Source organism: Microcebus murinus, chromosome 26 (assembly GCF_040939455.1).
Source record: "Microcebus murinus isolate Inina chromosome 26, M.murinus_Inina_mat1.0, whole genome shotgun sequence".
Lineage (NCBI taxonomy): Eukaryota > Metazoa > Chordata > Mammalia > Primates > Cheirogaleidae > Microcebus > Microcebus murinus.
Window position 1 is genome coordinate 16,151,137 of NC_134129.1, and position 17,377 is coordinate 16,168,513.

The following is a 17,377-nucleotide window of genomic DNA, read 5'->3' on the forward strand; positions in this document are numbered from 1 at the left end:
ATTGAGAGGCAAATCATGCCTGTTCCCAAATTAGTACCAGATCTATAAATACAAAATATATAATTACACATCATGTTAAATGATCAATTTATAGGGTAATCCAAGATTTTGTATAACAATGCTTTGGTTTTTTATTTCTTGAAAAAGTGGGATCTGCAACTGATTTTAATAAGCAGCCTTTTTTTTTTTTTTTTTTGCTACTTTTAGAATTAAGGCATATTTTTGTGTATCTCAGATTTTTAGAGACAGGGTCTTACTCCATCATCACCCAGGCTGGAATACAGTAGTCTAATCATAGCTCACTGAAGCTGCAAACTCCTGGACTCAAGTGATCCTTTCAACCTTTGCCTCCTGAATACCCGGGATCACAAGTACATGCCAGCTAATTTTAGTAAGTCAAAATCTCTCATAATTTTGTGTTTTTTGTAGAGATGGTCTTGCTATATTGCCCAGGCTAGTCTAGAACTCCTGGGCTCAAGTGGTCCTCCTGCCTTGGTTGAACCACCTCACCTGGCTGACATTTCTAACCGATATTCTTATATTATTTGGAAAACTTCAGACACAGTTAAGATTCTAAAAATAGGCCGGGTGCGGTGGCTCACACCTGTAATCCTAGCACTCTGGGAGGCTGAGGCAGGAGGATCACTCAAGGTCAGGAGTTGGAAACCAGCCTGAGCAAGAGCGAGACCCCGTCTCTACTAAAAATAGAAAGAAATTAATTGGACACAACTAATATATATATATATATATATATATAGAAAAAATCAGCCGGGCATGATGGCACATGCCTGTAGTCCCAGCTACTCAGGAGGCTGAGGCAGGAGGATTGTTTGAGGTTGCTGTGAGCTAGGCTGATGCCACAGCACTCACTCTAACCTGGGCAACAAAGCGAGACTCTGTCTCAAAAAAAATAAAATAAAAATAAATGGCTACAAGGTAAAAAACAAAGGTTCTTAAACCTTTGGTATATATACAGAAAAAATACATTCATCAAATAGGTATCGACATGAAAAACTGACATCAAAGCAATCTCTACAAAATGCACAGAGACTGGACATACTTGCATTCTGACATCCTAATTACTTTGCAACATATCTGTGTCTATAGGGGGGTCACATGTGGCTAACGACTTCAAATGCCTATATGTTAGCTACATCTCCATTTTCTGATATAGAATTATTAGGACACAGACTGGTGAAACTGGGACTGTCTGCATCTCCCTAGACCTTTCTTCTTCTTTCTTTTAATACTTAAACAAAAAAGGCAGAAAAAATAAGAGACTTTTTATCATAGAAATTAACTCTACAATTTAACATCAGCAAATTCTTTCATAGAATAAAACTATCTTTTAGAAGTTTATAAAAATACATTCAATATAAATTATTTGTAAACTAAAACCCATATCGAAACGAGTCAGCTCATGCTCTCCTAGCAAAAGTAATGATTCAGTAATGCTACGTCGAATGCCAAATCAGTTTTTTCTGTTAAATTTTTAACGTTCAATTAAAAAATATATACACATTTACGCATTTCTGTGTACATGTATACACATACTGTTCTTCCTAACCCTGCACATGAACTTTGTATTGGACGGGCAGAGGCCTGGCGCCTGAAAGGCAAGGTGTGGTGGAGAGAGGTGGGAAGAAGGCAGGTACGGTATACCTGGGTCACATCCTCATTCTGCCACTTACTAAAACAGTGAGTAACCTCTCTAAACCTCAGTTTTGTCATCTGTTTGTTGGCAGAAATCTTTTCAAGGTTTTTACAGAATTGACAATTTTTATAAAATGTAGGTACTCAATCAGTGGCAGTTTTCCATGAATTTAATGCTTAATTCTTCAGAAGCAGAACTGTTTTGGTAAAGGTCATTAACCCTATAATAATTACTGTGCCTGAAGTAGAAGAAACTAGCACCAGAACAAATGATTATCATTAACTCCTCTCAAAAAATAAGGTTCTCTTTGTAATGACTCCAAGATTTAAATAAAAATAACTAAGGCTAATTTATCTCATAATTTGTCATTTGTAACCCTCTCTTTTCCCTCTTACCCTAAAATCAAGTTTTGTTAGCTGTGGGGCCTTTAGGTTCTGAAGGCAGCCATATGCTGGGAACCTTACAACAGATGGTGGAAGATTTAAGCCTACACCGAAAATGTAAAGACCCGTCCCCTTTTCTGATAACTGGCTGTAGCACAAACATTTCCTTGGGCCTGGAAATCATTAGAGCTCATTTCAAACATCCCAGAATGACCAGCCTTCTTTCTGGTTCACAATTAAGCTGCCTAAAAAACAGATGTTGAAGCTAGTCTGTAATTTTCAAAACAATGGCCCTGTAATTTGTTAACACAACACATACTACATGCTATATTGGTAAAATGTCAGTCTTCAGAAGCAACTGGCCTTTACTTACACTTCACTTGGATTTTCCAGAGTATAATTTTTTACCCAGATAATTCAGAACAACACAAAATTCCACCACCCTTGGTCTCTCTGGCCTGAGACTTTTAGTCAAATTTAGGTAAACATTGACTCCTAACCACCTACAGCTGAGCAACCTGAAACTCAAACATGGTTTCACCATCAATGCTTTTAAGTTTCAATAAAATTTCAGTAACTTCTGTACATGTATTTGAAATAGAACAATCAGAATTTAGTCTCAAATCTTCAATGAACAATATTATTTAAGCAAAGAAAACTTATGAGTTATAGCAAAGCAATTTATTTTACTCTTCTTTCCTATCAAGTTTTGCATTAAGTTCCTTACTTATGAAGATGTGCATTCTAGAGATAAAAGTGCTATCTCAAATACACTCATTTTCAACACATTAGAAATAATTCAAATTTCTGAAAGGCATGCCCTTGAACTTAGTCATGCACTTAAAGTGGCTAAAGTCACCAGCACCTGTCCCACTGTGGTGCATACACACCTGCACATGCACACACGTAGCGTACTGTTGTTTACTTATTTGGCCAGTAAATTTTTATTAAGTTACTGCAATGTATAAGTCATATGAGGAGCTAAAGGAAGGAAAAGAGATTAATAAAGCCTTTTCAGTTCCTTCTTGTGCTTTCTTTTTTGGTAAAGTTCTAAGATGCCAACCAGTCATAGCTTGACAATATGAGGAGTCTTCCAAAAGTTCGTGCTCATTTACCATTCCAAAAATCCTAGGAATTATGCTCAATCTACTCTGCCTGTGCCCTATTAATGGAACAACAAAGGCTGGATGACAGCACATCTGTTTATAGGATGGTTTCCTGAATATTTATGTTTTCAGGGCAAATCTTGTTTTTTCCTAACAAGAGTAATTAATATCCATTCATCAATACATGTATATTTATACAGTCATGCATCCCTTAACAGGGGTACATTCTGAGAAATGCATCATTAGGCAATTTCATTGTTGTGCAAACATGATAGAGCGTACTTCCACAAACCTAGATCATACAGCCTACTACACACCTAGGTATATGGCATAGCCTATTGCTCCTAGGCTTTAAACCTATACAGCATGTTATTGTCCTGACTACTGTAGGCAGCATTCAGTAATCGTAATTTAACAAAATTACAATTGCAATATAAGGTATTTGTGTACCTACACATATCTAAATGCAGAAAAGAGACAGTAAAAACATAGTATCATCTTATGAGACCACCGTCATATCTGTGGACCCCGTCTGGTGCATGACTGCATATAAACATAAATGATCACTTCAGAGATGTATGATCATAAAACAAATTTTTTTTTTTTTTTTGAGACAGAGTCTCGCTTTCTTGCCTAGGCTAGAGTGAGTGCCATGGCGTCAGCCTAGCTCACAGCAACCTCAATCTCCTGGGCTCAAGCAATCCTGCTGTCTCAGCCTCCCGAGTTGCTGGGACTACAGGCACGAGCCACCATGCCCGGCTAATTTTTTATATATATATATTAGTTGGCCAATTAATTTCTTTCTATTTTTATAGTAGAGACGGGGTCTCGCTCAGGCTGGTTTTGAACTCCTGACCTTGAGCAATCCGCCCGCCTCGGCCTCCCAGAGTGCTAGGATTACAAGCGTGAGCCACCGCGCCCGGCCATAAAACAAATTTTTTTAAACATTTAAATTTACATAGATGTGCTGTAAGAAAGAAAAATCAATCTAAAAATTTTTTAAGATTTCAAAACCCAATTTTGTCAGCAAATTATTAATAAACTTCTCTTTCCTTCTCCTAAAAAACAAAAAAACCCCAAAAAGATTTCCAAATGTTTACATTTAGAATAAAACTCTTTAGGGGAAGTAGTACAGAAGAAAGAATTCAAGCACAAAAAGAAATGAAAATTTTTCAACTGTTAAAGACAGCCTATTTATGTATTTTTTAAAAAGTGGATGATGGTGTTTGGCAAATCACTACAATATTTTTAATTCATTGGATATATTTAAACCAATGATGACATTTTATTTTAAAATATTAATATTTATAATACACTAGAAATTATCTCGCTAGTCAACTATTTAAACTTAAGATTAAAAAAGCTTTAGATGGCAAAATAAACAGATGTGAGGGAGTTCAAACATTTTTTTAAGGCATAGGTGAACAAACATGTGAAGACTGCTGTTTTAGGTAACAGGATGCCTCTAATTTTTAATGATTTTAAAATACATTTCCTTAATATTCTCTAAGCATCTTTTCCAACTGATTAGAATTCACTTCCTCACATCAAATATAAATTCAGAAGTGTATATAAAATACATGTGCACAAACTCCTGCACACCCAACCAACCTGTTAAAAACGCTTGGCGTAGGACTGTGGTCACGCTCCCGCTCTCTCTCTCTGGTGCGTTCTCTTTCTCTGTCCCGATCACGATCTCGTTCTCTGTCTCTGTCTCTTTCCCTATCTCGATCTTTCTCTCTTCTTGCATAATAGTCCCACTGCTTGCTGGTGTCCACAAGACTAGGCCATGAAGGAGCAGAACCAGGAAGATGGGGAAAGGCAACTAAAGAAAAAGACATAATAATTAAAAACAAAGGGTTATGGTACTTAAAATGACAAAAACCTCCGCCAAAAACGTATCATTAGATCCTAACAGAAATTTACTTTATAAATAGGAAAGAAAATATATTGTGAATATCCATAGTACTGGAGGAAGATCCAGGAACAAATCTTGAAAGACTTAACATATAAGGAAGACTCTCCATTATGCAAGGTGAACAGGATTAGACTGAATATAAACTTCCATATATTAAAAATGGGAACCAGAATACATTGGGACATCTTCAAAGTGTTGAGAGAAAATAACTATCAATCTAGATAGAAGTACTTAACAAGACCACATTTTAGGAATAAAGCAATGGCATTCACGAAAAATGAACAAAACTTATAACCAATAGACTTTATCAAAAGTACTTCTATCAGATATCCTTAGAGAAAAAGAAAATTTACTCTAGAAAGAAGATCTCTGATGAGAATGGCTGAACAAGTAAATTGTAATTATATATGCAAACTCAAAATATATTATCCAATAAAGAGTAACTACTAAAAAAATAAAATTTATACTTTCAAAACAATATATAGAAAAATAAAATTAAAAATCAACCAAAAGCTTAGTCAATTCAAAAAGACTTATTAAAAAGGGTGGGATTCCTGCTTATGTCATACGGAAAAAAAAAAAAAGAAAAAAAAAAGGGTGGGGAGTTAAGTTCAAATAGCTCAATTATCTCAATAAAAATGGATTGAATTTATCAGTTAAGACACATACTGATTTGTACTTTTTAAACACCTAACTATATTCTAAATACAAAAGACAAAAACACACAGAAAGGTTAGAAAGGATGGAAGGGAAAAAAATAGAAAATACTAACAACCTCCAGTTCAAACATAAATAGCTATATTAAAGACAGAACAGACTTACATAAAAAGCATTACCTAGGAAAGAAAGGATGACTACATGAATATGGATAATGCAATTCACCAAGAAGAGAGAACAAATTTAAACTTCCAGGTAGTTAACAATATTGTGTTAATTCTTAAAGAGTAAAATCTAATAGAAATATCTGCTGGCTTTGGGTTTAAAAAAAGAAAAAAAAAAAATCTAATAGAAATAAAGGTAAAAATATGAAAATCTACCATGATCATGGGGGATGAACACACTTCTCTCAATTACCGGCAGATTAAACAGATAAAAAAATGAATACAGATAGGAAGATCTGTGCAACATACTGTTAACAAAGTTGATTTAATGGATGTACTATACAATACTGCCCATGACACAGAAACATACGAAACATTTATTAAAATATACAAATACTTCCAAAGGATGAATATAACAGACATCATGTTCTCTGACCACCATGCAATTTAAGTTAGAAGTCAAATTTAAAAGGTATGAGAAAATAATCCTCATCCATTTCAAACTAAAAACATATTTCTGATAACTCAATGGGTCAAAAAAATCCATTTAAACCATCAGAAACTAAACATAGATAAAAACATGACATATCATAAGTTTAGGGATGCAAATTGTTCTGGAGGGAAATTTAGTCTTAAAACACTGTATCAGAAAAGACTGAAAATAATGAGCTAATTTTCCAATTAAAGAACTTAGAAAAAGAACAGAGCAATCCAACAAAAAAGATAATAAAAGAGTAGAAAACAGGCTGGGCGCGGTGGCTCACGCCTGTAATCCTAGCTCTCTGGGAGGCTGAGGCGGGCGGATTGCTCAAGGTCAGGAGTTCAAAACCAGCCTGAGCAAGAGCGAGACCCCGTCTCTACTATAAATAGAAAGAAATTAATTGGCCAACTAATATATATAGAAAAAATTAGCCGGGCATGGTGGCGCATGCCTGTAGTCCCAGCTACTCGGGAGGCTGAGGCAGGAGGATTGCTTGAGCCCAGGAGATTGAGGTTGCTGTGAGCTAGTCTGACACCACGGCACTCACTCTAGCCTAGGCAACAAAGGAGACTCTGTCTCAAAAAAAAAAAAGGAAACTGAAAACTGCCATATAATAGGAAAAGGCTGAAAGTTGGTTTTTGAAGATTAGACAAAACATGACAAGGTTCTGACAAGATTAAGAAAAACACAATACATAAACATTATCAGAACCAAAAAGGGATCACAACTACTGACACTGCAGAGATTAAACAATAAATAGAATATTATATACTTTATACCAATGCACTTAAAAACGTAACTGAAATGAATTCCTTAAAAAAAAAACAAAAAACCCAAACCCAAAAACTTACCAACAAAACTGATTCAAAAAGAAAATAAATCTTGAATACTCTCCTAACTATTAAAGACATTAAATCAGTATTTTAAAACCTTCCTACAAAGCCAGATGCCTTTTACAGGTGGGTTTTACTAATTTATAACATATAGACCATTCTGGTATTATAATACACAAACTTCCAGAAAAACAGGAAAAAAAAGAGACTACTCCCTAACTTATCCCATGGTAAAGCCTCTATACCAAAACCAGGTAAGGACAGTACAATAAGGAGAAATCACAGGCCAATCTTACATACAAACTTAGATGTCAAAATCCTAAATAAATATTAGCAAACAATTAGTGTTTATTAAAACAAATTATAACGTGCCACATTAGCAGATTAGAAAAGAAAAATTATGATCATCTCAGAAAGCATCTGATAAAACTCTGTATCCATTCATAGTTTAAAAGCCCTTGGAAAATTAGGAGAGGAAGGGAATTTCCTCAATCTGATGTAAGGTTCTATCAAAACCCTACAATTTCTGTGGGGTATGAATGTGCTTCTCTGTTATAATGAACAGAAAAAAAATGGAAGTATATACTACCTATTAATATTTCTGATCTACCACCAAGACTTACAGATTCTACCACATAAATATCTCTGGAGTCCATTCAATTTTTTCCATCCTCAATGGTACTGAGTATATGGACAGTATATTAGGAAGTACATCCTAATTCTTCCTCTGGATTACTTCTGTAGGATACCAGAACACGCCATCCCCAAACACGCCTCGTTAACATAAGGGATACTCTGAGCTGAAGGCAGCTGAGAATCAGACGTAAGAAAAGCTCTCTGGCCCCCTCCCTCCGAAATGCTGCCTAAAAGCAGGACATAAATCTACAAAGGTAAAGGTGTCCCTGCTCTCCTTTCTACCAGAAAGGACAAAAGTTGATCACTGAAAATTACTTTAGGCCCTCAGGAGCCTGGAGACGAAACGACATGACAAACCTAACTAGCCTTGATGTTTGTTCTCTCTCTCCACATATACATGTATCTTGCTTTTCCACAATTGACCAGGGCTAGAGATTCAAAGTCCTTTTCTTTTATCTTGTCACTTCTCTACATATTTGCTATTCTCTGCTGGAGATGCTATATGCACCAGACTTCTAAGCCACCTCTGAGAACTACTCATCTGCCAAGCTATTTCCCTGTATAGACGAGGTATACAAGTTAATAAGCTTATTTTTCTCTTGTTAATCTGCCTTTTGTGATGGGGGTCCATCCTAACCTTGCTACTTATCCTGCAAATCAACAATTTCCTCACAGTAAGTAGCCAGAAGGGAAATTTTTAAAATGTTAAATAGCAATTTCACATAAAAATAACTGGCTCCTCACAGCCCCCTGAATAAAGTCCACATCCACAGCATGGCTGCGATGCCCTGCTTGACCATATATATGCTCTCTACACTCCGGCCACGCTTCACTTCTTTCAGTTCATAAAGCCTTCCGTGTTCTCCCTCTCGGAATAGCTTGGAAGTCAACATCTACTGCTCCACCCCTCGGAAGTAGAAAACCACTCCTCTGTGCTACCATGACACCCTCTTCTCCTGTCACCTGGCTATTTCCCCACGAGCCTATAAATCTGATGAGGGCAAACACCATATACAGCTTAGCGTACCCCTAAAACTTAGTACAATGCAAATCATTTTAAAAATAGATGAATGCACGATGATCAAGATATCTAAGCGGTATCAGAAGCCCTTGGAATAAAGTTGTCAAGAGTGAACTCAAAAGAGGACCTACAAATGATTTAGAAGAAAAATTAAACCAGCGATGGAGAACGATGAGAAGAAGGTTAGTTGGATGCCTCAAGTCAAGAAACAGAAATATTACGAACAATAAAGACAAACCAGTGACAAATTCTTTTAGAAAAAGGCAAGGTATAAATATCCCTGTTGTGTCATCATTTATTAATTTTTAAAAGTATAACTGATAAATACTTGAAAATTATTTTGTTAAGTAAACTTGTAGATATGCAGACCCAGTTATTGCTTTAGTTAATATTTTTAAATTGCTCTATAAGATGTTATTTTCAAGCATGAAAGCATGTTTTTATTGCTTTAAAAATATTTAAGTACTTTACTGACTCAAATTGAATCTAGGCAACTCATAACAATACTTACCATTGCTATATGGAAATGCACGTGCAGAACGACTATCATAACCAGAGGAATGTCCACTGTTGAGGGAAAAAATGTATTTTTATGTTTGCTGCAAATAAATTCTGAATTTTAATAGTTTGGTACAAATGAAAAAACATGAAGGCAAAATTCAACCACCATGATTGATGATTCATAGTTTAATTTTTTAATACTAAAACATAGGCTTTTAAACTTCAAAAACGTTAAATCTAACACCTAATTTTACACAAAAAATAGAACTTGATAGTGCTAATTAACACAAATAATCCAATCAATTCAGCTTGCTTCACAAGTGAAATAATAGAAACATTTAAGCTAACAAAATATCTGAGATTTCAAATTCAGTCCTAAAAAATTAGTTTAATAGTTATAAATAAGTAATTCAGCCCCAATGACAGGATCAACAAATAACAATTTTTAAGATCTTTGATTGAGAAAACAAGAATGTTTAACAGGGACTTAACAATAGCTCTTTTTAGTGATTTCTATCTGCCAAAAATTATACTGATGCTTTATATTCACTAGCTTTTTAAATCTTCATGGCTCTACCAATCCCTTTGGTAAAAAAGGAAACTGAGTCTCAAAGGTTTGTGAAGCCTGTCTAGCAATACTGTGTGATTCCAAAGCCTACGCTGTTAAGCACCACATTGCCACCCAGGAGGGAAATATTCTTTAGCACAGCATTCTAGCTACCATAAACCATAAATACAGGGGATAAAAATAAGGCTACTGCCACACAGAATGGACCCACCAATCCTTCTCTGCGGAAGCTGCAATGCAGCAGGCTGTCAAGGAATGAGAGAGCTTTTCTTTACTATGGTCCAGTAATAGTTGTCCTTCCCTAATCCCGAAAGAGACATGTATTATTCATGATTTCTAGTAATTTATGTTTGTATTTTCCACAAAACTGACTGCAGCCAAGTTTTTAACAGTCTAGGGGTTTCTTTAATCAGTGTGCCATGAATCAAAACAAGATACTATTTAAAAATATGATGATTTAGTTTTCTTCGCTCTGTTTTGTTATCAGACTATAGGTCCAACCGCTTTCAGGGGTCCTCAAACTACGGCCCGCCGGGTGTTTTTGCCTGTCCCCTGCTTAGCAGCCGACTTGTCCCGGGCCCACAGTGCGCATGCGTGGAACGTGCGGCCACACTCTCCAACAGCCCTCCAACCCCTGTTTAAAAAGTTTGAGGACCCCTGGTTATATAAAATCAACTAACATAGATCTAACTTTATGAATTAAAAGGCAGGTGCTATGTTTATAAAATTAAATCTTTGAAAACATTACCAAGATGTGTGTGTGACTCTTCTGCCAAAAGACTAGCAACGATCAAAAGTTCACACTATCTATGCTGATTTACCTTTCTATAGTTGGTATAAGAGACGGAGGTGGAGCGCCTGGAGGAGGAGGAAAACCTGCAACATTCAACCATAAGATAGAGAGCGTTAACAGAATGTACACTTCATGTCAAGAGCGAAACAAAGTTGCTGCGTATCACTACATTTCTGTGGGGATGTGAATGTGTTTCTCTATGTTATAATGAACAGAAAAAAATGGAGCTCAAACTTATAAACAGATTTTTGGAGCAATAAAACTTTAAACAAACAGTCTGGTCTAACACACATCACAAACTGAAGAGTCAGGACACCCGGTCTTATTTTCAGCACCACACACAGCCCATTTTGTGAGTATGAGAAAGTTCATCTCAATGCCTTACCTTTTCCATACATAAAACAGTAGTAGTATTGCCACCAGATATATTATACTTAGAGTATTTTAGAAGAAAAGCAAATAAAATAGCATTTACCTTTCAAAAAAATATTTTGAGAGTTTTAGATGTATAGAAATTTCCTTAAAATGTGTAATTTATAAATAAAATCTTACCAGTGAATATATAAATGCTCAAGGCTGAGAATATCCACCATGAAATACATTTTAAATAGCACAACCCTAATGAACTATTTTACAAAGAAAGGCACATAATGTAGTTTTTGGATTAGTTTCAAAGGAAAATAATTTGTACCTTTATATAATGAGGTCTGCATTCTCAATAATTCACAATACTTAAATGAAATACCACAGAATAATATGGCTAAAAGGGAGCTTAACAGATAATCTACTCTGCACTTTTGAATTCATACAGGCAATAAAGCAGCCCAACAAAAGACTTGAAGATTCCACAACTTAGGATACCAATTCCTTATGATACTAATTCCTTCCAAATTTTCACAACCCTCACTACTAGGAAATGCATTAAATTATATAATTTAGTCTCTCACAGTACAGTTCGCACACTGTCCTGAATGAGGACAATAAGTATTCCACTCTCAGATTCTCTATTATCTTCTAGTTATTTGAAAACACTTCCATTAAGCCACCTGTTTAGTATTCCAAATAAAAATGAATCTCACTTCTCTGAACCCTTCTCAAAGGTCCATCTAAATTGATTTTTAGCCCTGCTTAAAACTATTTCAAGTTTATCATGCTCTTCACTGTATCCAGTTTTAGGATCTAACTCCTCTATTAAACATCCTAAAAGGACAAAGTTTAGCAATTACCATGTTAGTATTAGAGCCCACAGTCCTATTTTATACAGCCTCACAACCACATTGCTTTTGAAACTAAAAAGACACACCAATAATTTCTTTGACTTTTCCTAAGTCTTTTTCAGAACCATTCACACACAATCAATGACTCTCTATCCCACATCTAAATATGTATACTAGCCTACTGTATCTAAACTTCACAGTTTGATTATCAAGGTCATTGTGAATTTAGACCCACCCTTCCAAGCATATTCACCTCTCATTCTCTACATACTTTCTTGGCTTTTAACGCTAAACTCAGTAAACACACTTGCTATCAGGTTTGCTATTACACTATAAAAACAAATAACTGACAAAATGTAAAAAATCAACACTAGGCCACATATAAACTTCTATCAATCATGCCATTACAATAATGAACAATTAATCACCACTCTAAGAACAACCACCTAAGTGTCAGTCCATCTAACTATTGTCTGGCTCAGAAGATATTTTCTCATGATGTTGAGCTACACCAGCAGGGTGTAAAAAAAAAAATCATAAACCATAATAAAGTCAAGATAAAGTATCCTTCTCTTTCTTGTAATCACTTTATCATATAAAAAATTAATTGGTCTGAAAAGACATTTTTTATAAAAATTTTATTTTATATCCTATACTGTTTTCTTCACAAATTGATAAGGTGAGAATTTTCTCAGAACCTCTATTTCTACAGAAATGGGTAAGACAGGTATAAGAAAACTGAATATCTTAATCAAAACTGGAATGAAGCAAAGGCAGAGCTGAAAATAGGACCTTGAAATCCCAATAGCCTATTCCATATTCTAACCGCCATCAACACTGTCCCTCCTATAACTATAAGCTTGAAATTTCATGTTTATTAACAATGATGGAGAAAACATGAAAAAAAGTTTTACCTGGAGGTGGTACAGTTATTGGAATACCTAAAAAACAAGTGATGAAATTTAATATAGTAATTGGATTTCAGAACCTGTTATGTATTTATGCCATCACCAAAACAAACTTTGAGATAAAACCCCTCGCCTCATTATCCTGGCTTATTCACTCAAGAGAAGCATTCTGTTTTCTTGCAGAGGACCAACAATTCAAGTATACATCCAACTTCCCTGATGAAAACCCAGTCTCACAACTTGATAACAACCATTTCCCCCGCTAGTTGTAATCACAAATGAAGTTAGACGTCAGATAAAAAGCACACTTGTGCATACACAAACATCAAACTCCATGAAATTAACCCTAACTAAATTTGATAATCTACGTCTGATCTTGTTATTTTAACATTTTAATAGGGAAACTGATCCGTGAGCTCTTTCTGTAACACTGCAGGTAGTGTAGAATAACTCAAGATGATGATGGATGTTATTTGCTTTTGTAAAGCTCAGTATATTGTGGGACATTCAAGTGTTGACTCAGATTTTTGCACTATTGTTGGCAGAAGTGAGGAAAAGTTAATAAATATTTCCTTTGATTTGTAGGAGGAGAAAAAGGGGGTAGAGTCAATTCACAATATTCACCCCCAGGGCACATTAATTTGAGTGATTCTCACTCATTATCTGCATACATTATAACCTTTAAGAAATAAACTATGTACAAACATCCTCAATTTACACTGGCCAAATGTGCCCTTGAATCCTAATGTAAAATGTATTTAAATACTAAAATTAAATTCAGCATTTTAAATTTAAGAGATACATGAAAGGCAATTTATGTGGCATGCAAATAAATAGTAACTACTTTCAGTTTAAGAAAAACGACATTTCTAAGTAGGAAAATAGAAAAAGATTTAAAATATCTTCGTTCATAAAAAGTTTTACACCATAAGTAACTTTAACACAGCCAGAATGATTTACTAAATCCTATCTTAAAAACTGCATCAAAATTAGTCCAAGAGGAAAAAGTAATCTAATTCATTAACTAAATGCATACAAAAAAAAAATGAAAACAGAATCGCTTTCAAATGTTTTGTCAATGGAAACATCTGCTAATAATTTTTAATGTTGTGATGTACAAGTCTTACCAGAATAAGAGATTTAAAAAAAATGTTAAGGCAGGAAATGGCCTTAAAATAGAGACTGAAGCACCTGATTTAACCACACATACAATAAAAAGATATTCTAAACTTACAAAACCAACAAGACTAAAAAAGATATGTAAAGTAACCATCATGTTTCAAAAATCATTAGGCCTCTAACAATTCTACCACACCAACCCACAGTTAATAGCAATTCTTACCCATGCTGAGGTTATTTTGCTGCTTCTCAATTTACTAAGCTAAAAGAATCCAGCAAACAATACAAGCTAGCAGAGTTCCAGACTCCAAACTAAATGGGAAAATTAAGGAAAGCAGAGCATTAAATGTTCTTAATATATATTACCTAATTTTCTTTAGAACAGTACAGATTTTTTTTAGAAGACTATTGAACTTTACTATTTGATCTAGCTTCCATATTTAAATACATGATTATTTTCTCAGGTATATAAAATAAAGAACTATACCAAAATCAACCACTCACTTTACATACTATAAGCCCAATAACTTTACCTAAATGAACATGTGAGCAGCATGTATTTCAGCTAATGCTTACTACAGCAGCTTACCAAAACGTCAATTCATGCAAAAAAAAACTACGAAACTAGTCAGCTCCTTCAAAATTTAGTCCTCAAAAACAGTGAAGTTGTGAAACTTCAACAAAACATACAGATAAAAGACATGACCAAATTACTAAGTATGCTACAATGGTAATTAAAATTGCAGCCTGCCTTTAATGTTAATTTTACTACAGTAGTATCATAGGACAGATAAAAACATTCAACTGGTTTTAACACAATCAAAGAAAAACTATGTTATATATACAGCATGTCTTTCAAATCACTATCTACATATCAGAAAGTTGGCATGGGAACTAGGGAGGGATCTTTCTGTGACACCTCTATTTCACCTAAGATATTATTTCAATGCAAATCTTTATGAGTAAATGTTCACTGAAATAGGACTACAAAGTTGATAAAACACTATAAAACTGATTCTTTGACAATAATCAAATGTTATTTTCAAATGGCAATTAATAAAGTTCAATATGTGATATCAGGTAAGGCGGACATCATCCTCATCTAAAAATCACTATTTAGTATTTGACTTGTGTTAACAAAAGAGAAACAGTGTAAGGGAAGAGAAGATTTGTCTCAAAAATCCCTGCCCTTTCCCCACTCAACACTTCCACCTTCATGGCTAACACGCACACTGCCTAGCCTTGCCAATGAACTTAAAACATACAAGGCCACGTATTGTGTTACTTTCCTATCCTGTATCTGTAAATTGAACAGAAAAAAATATTTTCCTGGAAAGCCATACATAACAATAGTAAAACTTCTAGTACTGGCCAACAAAAATATGTTTGAAAAAATAACATTCAGGCTCTCACAGACTCAATAGATTAGTGGTATTAAAATGAGCATGCATCAGAATCACCTGGACAGTCTGTTAAAACACAGATTGTTGGGCCTATCCCCTAGAATTTCTGATTCGGAAGATGTGGAATGGAGCCAGAAAATTTGTACTCTTCCCAATTTTCCAACAGATAATGTTGCTGGCCTGGGACCACACTATGAGAATTGCTAGATTAGATTCTAAACTTCCCTCCAAATTTCACTGCTGAGCAACTCAATACAGATGAAATCAATCTCATCCCAAATTTTTATGAAACAAACAAAGGAATCTACATGTGACACTAAAGTAAAATAGTATAACAAGCCTACACTATTTGGCATTCTCAAAAGAGAATAGGATTTAATCTTTCCAGTTTGTAACACATACTCTTCAATATAAAAGGGGGGGTGTGTTAGGGAGATCTGAAATCCTATTTGGGAGACGGAAGGAACTGAGACAAAGAGACAGAAAGGCAGCATTTCTATTAAACATCATATTAAAAAGAATTTACCTATATTAAAAATTCTCACAAAATTAAGAGTGGGCTCTGAACTCACAAAAAACTAAACAAAGACTGATACATTCTGAATGTATTCCAGTTGTATAATTAAAGCAAAACAGTTTCTGACTATTCTGGCTGTCAATGATCCCCACCCTTCTGGTATTTATGCCTTTGTTCACCTCTGGTTTTTATGTCCTACCTTGAGTGTGGGCTGGACCTTATGACTTATTCCTAACACAAAAAACAGATTTATAATAAAAAATGATAGGATGCCACTTCCATGAGGTTACAAAAGACAGTGATTCTGTTTTGCTGGCAGCATTTCTACTGCCTTCTTGGCTTGCGTGCTTTGAGGACGCAAGCAGCCACGCTGGAGAAGACCACACGAGTGAGGAGCTGAAGCCCTCTCAGTCCAACAGCCAAGGAAAGAAATGGATCTTCTTTTTTGTTTTGTTTTTCATTTTTTGTTTCTCATTGGCCAAACTCAGGAACTGAATCCTTGTAATAAGAGATGAGTGAGCTTTGAGAGGAATACTTCCTCAGGCAAGCCTTTAGAGACGACTATGGAATCTGAGAGAGACCCTGAAGCAAAGGATCAGATTCCCGACCCACAAAAACTGTTCAATAATAATTGTACGCTGTTTTAGACACTACATTCTGGAGTGATTTATTATGTAGCAATAGAAAACCAATACATGCAATAACCACCTATCTTTTCTCTATTTAAGTTCAAATGAAAGAAGAAAACATGGCAGAATTACATAAACCACACTTCCTATTTCTCACACTTCCAAATTCTGTCAGCACTACTATGTAAGAAACAGACAAACCTGATCACTTTCTTAAGTCTCACCAATTTCTACTTCAAAGCCATCATACTCACAAGTAAGTTTTACACAAAGAAACTGAGTACAAAAATCTAGGTTTACAAAAATCATTAAATATCACCTTCTACCAGAAATACTTTTCTAGGTATCAGGATTTTTTAAAATTATATATACACAAAAACATTATCTACCACCTACCTTTTTTTTTAAAAACAAAAACCAGAATGTAGAATACTGTAAAACCATTTCTTAATAATCAAAACAATTAATCACAACAAGGTACAAAAAAGGATGGAAACAATTTTAAGGAAAAAATAGTGTTAAAAAGTGCTATGATAATGAAACAAAGCAACCAAAATGTTACCAGCATACTTCATATCTAAAAGGTAAAAAAGATAATTTTACATTAACTATAAAATGGACAAGCTATTTTATCTTTATTACAACCTCTTAATCCTCTAAGTTATGCAACCTAAAGCTTATAGAAAATAAAAAAGCCTTATTTTAGACAAATTAAAGTATTTTTAGTAGAAATGTCAATATTTTTATATAGAATTTTTAAAGCAGTTGATCTCTACCAGCTCACATATAATAACAAAATGACTAGAAGAGCAGTGCAAACAAAAGGCAGATGTTAAAAACATAATTAGATTCCATAAAATGCCAAGTCG

At 34.7% G+C, this 17,377-nt stretch overlaps 1 protein-coding gene across 21 annotated transcripts in view; it reads right to left on the reverse strand.

Annotated features, from left to right (window-relative positions):
• The window catches only part of FIP1L1 (factor interacting with PAPOLA and CPSF1), a 71,219-nt gene that overhangs the window by 1,495 nt on the left and 52,347 nt on the right, over window positions 1–17,377 (reverse strand). For 10 of the 21 annotated variants that reach the window (XM_075997772.1, XM_075997769.1, XM_075997787.1 and 7 more), the window contains 4 exons: window positions 12,847–12,873; window positions 10,744–10,798; window positions 9,365–9,420; window positions 4,755–4,968 (listed from right to left, as the gene is read on the reverse strand). In XM_075997772.1, the coding sequence (XP_075853887.1) occupies window positions 4,755–4,968; window positions 9,365–9,420; window positions 10,744–10,798; window positions 12,847–12,873 (352 nt within the window). The remainder of the gene's footprint in view (window positions 1–4,754; window positions 4,969–9,364; window positions 9,421–10,743; window positions 10,799–12,846; window positions 12,874–17,377) is intronic. The other 11 variants (XM_075997790.1, XM_075997785.1, XM_075997776.1 and 8 more) reach the window with 2 other exon arrangements.